Here is a 4,762-nt window from a genome sequence, read left to right as displayed (position 1 = left end):
CGAGGCGGTCGCTACGCAGCAGAGTGACAGCAAGCGCCTCACCAGGGTGCGGCAGTTCCGTGCCACAGAAACCCCTGGCGGCTCAGGGCGGGGCAGGGGAGCCGCGGGGGAGCTGGTGACCGCCTGAGCTGAGCTCCCCACCCTGGAACGCTCTTCTTTTCTTGGCTTTCTTGGGGAAATTAAGAAGTAACTTTTTCTTTTTGTATCAGGGATTGAACTCAGGAGCTTCACACCGAGTTGTATCGCCACCCTTTTTGCTTTTGAGCCTGGTCCTCATTAAATCTCTAAGCTGCCCGGGCTGTGCCGTCCAAATCTGCGGTCCTCCCTCCTCAGCCTCCCAGCTGTACCCCTACGTGTGGCTGTGTCCGGGACACCCTGAGAGCCGGTACCTGGAGCCAGCCCAGGGCACAGTGCTCCTCACCTGTGGCAGAAGCGCTGGGCACACCTGACTAGGATGTGCATGCAGTGGCAGGCGACGAAACCCATCACCAGCAGGCTGAGCGGGCCGACCTGGAGGGCGGGAGGTGGCCGAGCGAGGGAAGAGAGCAGGTTTATGACGAGCAGTGATTTGGTCGCACAGGGGCCGCTGGGGACAAACAACTGGCAACAAACTGTTTCCAAGCCATGTTTAGCAGGAAGAGATATTCTTTCAAATATAATCTCAGGTAGATTTCTAATAGAGTGCAGAAAGCAATTCCAGCAGAGCCCTGTGGGATGGGGAACCCAGGATCCTGGCCACACACACCCTTGGTGACTGTCCCCAAAGAGACCAGGCCCTGCAGAGCGACACTGGAAAACTGGCCCTAGCCCAGCCCTTGTGTTTGACAGAGGAGGAAACAGGCCTGAGAGTGGCCAGGTGGCTTCCAAGACCACGCAGGCCTGTGGCAGAGCCAGAACTCAGACTGGGCTTCGAGGCCATGCAGCCCCCCAGAGAGGCTGCCACTGCGGGGCGTCCAGAGCCCACCTCCTCTGTCCCACAACAGTCCAAACAGCACCACCCGCGACCGCCCTCTTACCAGGATGCCTGCGTTCTTCACGGCCAAGGGGAGGCCCAGGACCCCTGTACCCATGTTGCCCTTCACCAGATGAACCAGGGTCTGGAATGCTCTACAGGACAGGACGGTGACGTGAGGTGCAGGCGCAGGAGGTGAGGGGTTCAGCATCCAGAAGCAGGCGGGCCCTGGTTAGGCTGGGCAGCGAGACTCCTGGTCCCCTCTCCACCCCCAAGTCCCTCCCTGGACCATCCGGGCTTCTCTGCAGGATCCAGAATCGCTCCCATTTCAGCAGCCAGCACTCAGTACCTGTCCTCATAGTGTCACGAGATGAGACCCTCTGCCAGGTGCTGCGCATGTATTGTCTGTTTTTCTTGTCAAGACTAGGAATTCTTTGCATGTGGGGAAAGTAAGGCGCAGAAATATTTTTTTTTCAAAGATGATTTGTTCACAGGTATAACTGGGAGCCAGGATCAGAACCAGGGCGGTCCAGTCCTGCTCTGCATGCTGCGCTCCCTTCTGCAACCTCAGACCTGGAGGGTGAGTAAGGAACAGCCCTGTTTCATCACAGAGGAAACTGAAGCACCTTCTAGGTCAAGGCCACAACTGGTGTTAGAAATAGGGAAGAGGGAAAGGGGCAGGCTGGAACTGCAAGGCACTGTGACTTCTAGATGAACAGGTTCGACGACATCGGTCTTTGGGAGATTGGGCTAGGGTTTTTTTTTTCCCTCTCAGCCAGGGCACCAGGCACCGAGGCTGTAGAATGGCAGTCCCCACCCCATACAGAAACGGAAACGTCCACTCTTTCATTGAGACTGCAGGTAAGCTTGGCCCACAGGACCGGGCTCTAAAGCTGCTGGGGAAAATCTCCTTCTGTGGTGGATCTCAAGCAAGCTGATGTCTGTGCCTCCTCAAAGCTGCACCAAGGGGAGCCCTGGGTTTACACCCACAGCTGGGAGGAACTGGGAATCCCCCAGAGGTGGCTTCTAGCTAGGAGAGAGTCTGAAAAGCAGCAGAGGACTTCTGGAAGGAGCTGGTTCTTTGGAACTGGACCAACCAGGGGTTAAGACTCAAAGCCACCGCTTAACTGGCTGTGTCATCTTGAGCGACCTGCTCAGCTTTGGTGAACCTCAGCAGATGCTAGGAGTAATGAGATTTGGAAAGAAGGGCCCCAAACACCCCATCCCCATGTGAAGCCCTTCAGTCCTCCAGCTCGACAAGGGTTACAAGAGAACAGCCAGGGAGAAGGGGGTGGAGCGTCCCACAGCCTGTCCCCTTGCTGTGGGTGTCAACACTGCTCACTGTGCTGCCTACACCCTGTGGCCCCCAGTAATGGGCTTGTTTTGCAACTGGAAAAAGGTGAATGGGTCACTTAGGAAATTTCTAACAAAAGGACTTAGGAAATCAGAATTTAGCTTCTGGCCATCCGACCGACATCTGGTCATGCAAGGCCCTGAATTGGGAGCCAACAGACCCTGGCTGTAGACTGAATCCCTTCTGTGACCATGGATCATCATTACCGGTGTGGGCAGGCACTGCACTGGCCTTTATGTTCGAGGAACCTGAGCGGCCACCCCGGGAGGACTGAACTATCATTTCAAGGTCACAGAGCGGTTCTGTCAGTTGCTCAATCAAGCCAGTAAGCAGCTATTGGGCATTTGAACCAAGGGATCGAGCCCATAGGTGTCACACTGACCCAGCCACCAAACTACAAGGTCCCCTCTGGCTCCCACTTGTGATTCCTTTGATTCTTAAGAAGCTGAAATTGTTCCAAAACCAGGTGTCTTTTGAGGACATCAGAGCTGGTCAGTTTCCCCAGGGCCTCTGAGAAAGACCTCATGTGCAGCAGAGGCCCCAGTGACAGGGCACCCTCAAAATCACCAATGCTTAGCTGCTCCTCCACCAGCCCTGGGCAACAGCCACTGTGACCCCAGAGTGGCCCATTAGGATGCTAGGAGAGGGGCATCCGATCAGAACCCTCCCAGCTGCACAGCCCCTCATCCCCCTCTTAGTTCCCATGAATATCAGTCTTTAATTCATCAAATGGAGCAGAGAAGCAACAAGACGCGCTGCTGGAACTTGGACCTTCTGACGCTCCGTCCAGGGCTCTTTCTACCACCCCGGGGGTGTCCGCACATTCTGCTTAAAGCGGCAGAGCCTCTCCACCTCCATGCCCAATGCCCCTTCTCCTTAAGGGAACCAGCTGGACCGGCTCTTCAGGGGGTCGGGCACGAGGATCTTGTCGCCAGACCTCCCCAGTCATGCTCAGAAAGCCTTGTGCATCCTCCCAGCACTCCTGCCCTGGGGAGTGGGGAAGGCAGAGCCACCACACCCTGTGCTTCCTGGGGTCACACTGCAGCTCTGGGGGTGGGGGGCAGTGCTGGGTTGTCAGAGAGGCCACAAAGCGGGGATGCTGCTCCCTCCTCCAGGTTAATGCGACTGGCCAGGAACAAAGCCAGCCCTCACTCCAGCTCCTGACCTCGGCGCTCAGGGTATGGCCTGGCAGTTGGGCCTGAGTTTCCCTTCGTACATCCCTAAGGGCTGTTCGGTTCCCTCCCCTGACCCTTTGTCCCGCCATTTAACACAGCCTTCGGCTGCACCTTTGGCCCCTTGGTTTCCCCATCCGCACAGTGGGTGGAGGAGCAGATGCAGCCACCTCTACCTCCTGGCTAACGAGCAAGCATCCGGGATGAGAGGCAGGATCGGTACTCACGTGATGCCCCTGGTCTTCTCCAAAACCGAGGAATCTGAAGCACTCCCATCCAAGAAACTGGAAGCCTTGATCTGCAGTTTCTTGGTACTTTTGGGAGACGTCATAAGGTCCAGAGTGAGGGTGGTGGCTTCCCCGGAGCCCTCGGCACTCTTTGTCACAGGCATGACTGCTTCGGAAAGGGAGAGCTAGGATGGCACGGAGGCCCGGGCTGGAAGGGGGCAGTGGGAAGGTGGCCGGTGCAGGTGCAAGCCTAGCTCCGTGGCTTATGCCAGCCTGCTCCGGAGGCTGGGGTGAGGCCCCGCCCACCACCCGAGGCCCCAGCCTCCTCCTCCAGCCCGGGGGAAGCCAGGGGAGGAGGAGGGACTCCCTGGAGGAGGAGACCAGGATGGAGGGTTTGAGAAGGGGTCCGGAACCTTCCTGGTATGACGAGGATGGCAACCGCACTCACAGTCTGATGGTTTTAATAGCTAAGGGCTCCGCAATCCTCCACCTGCTTTATCTATATTTTCTCATTAATCTATAAGTAACTGAGGCTTTGTAGTGAAGGCATTTGGCTGAGATCACATTCTCGAAAGTGACAGAGTTGTCAGGGTTCTGAACTAATATCCTGTCTCTGCCCCCAAGAAAACAGCTGTGGATCCCTCTTTGTGCGTCTCATGGTCCTGGGCCAGCCCAGTCGTCTGCTCTAAAGTCTTCCACCTGGGAGCTGCCCTTCCCAAAGCTGAAAGGAAAACGAAGAGGCACTGGCTCTCCTAACTATGCTTCGCCTGTGTACTGTGCCGTGGCGAGGAGACAGGGCTCTTCCGGCAGGAGAAAGAGGCAGAGATCGGACAGTTCCCAGTGGCACTTTATTGGGCGAGATGTGGCTGCAGGAGAAGGTGTGGCCTGCTAAAAATTACTTCTGACTTTGAGGACAGAGGTCTGTGGTTGAAGAAGTCCTTTTAGCATTTCTCTGAGATCCTTTCTCTGTCATTATCTCTGCTCGGGGCAAATGAGTAAACCAAAATTTCCTCTCCCCACGAAACTACAGCATTTTTCTCCAGCCTTACTGCACTCT

At 56.2% G+C, this 4,762-nt stretch overlaps 1 protein-coding gene across 1 annotated transcript in view; it reads right to left on the bottom strand.

Moving 5' to 3' along the window:
- The window catches only part of Slc36a2 (solute carrier family 36 member 2), a 28,586-nt gene extending 24,571 nt beyond the window's left edge, over positions 1-4,015 (bottom strand). The window contains exons 1-3 of the mRNA XM_033761760.1: positions 3,706-4,015; positions 1,017-1,107; positions 422-510 (exon numbers count right to left, since the gene is read on the bottom strand). Coding sequence (XP_033617651.1) covers positions 422-510; positions 1,017-1,107; positions 3,706-3,869 — 344 coding nt within the window. The 5' untranslated portion in view covers positions 3,870-4,015. The remainder of the gene's footprint in view (positions 1-421; positions 511-1,016; positions 1,108-3,705) is intronic.
- Between the last annotated feature and the right edge of the window lie 747 nt (positions 4,016-4,762).

The sequence above is a fragment of the Fukomys damarensis genome, unplaced genomic scaffold, assembly GCF_012274545.1.
Source record: "Fukomys damarensis isolate Sample0158 unplaced genomic scaffold, DMR_v1.0_HiC HiC_scaffold_9, whole genome shotgun sequence".
NCBI lineage: Eukaryota > Metazoa > Chordata > Mammalia > Rodentia > Bathyergidae > Fukomys > Fukomys damarensis.
Note: the sequence above shows the minus strand (reverse complement) of the source record. Positions and strands in the feature narration are given on the sequence as shown.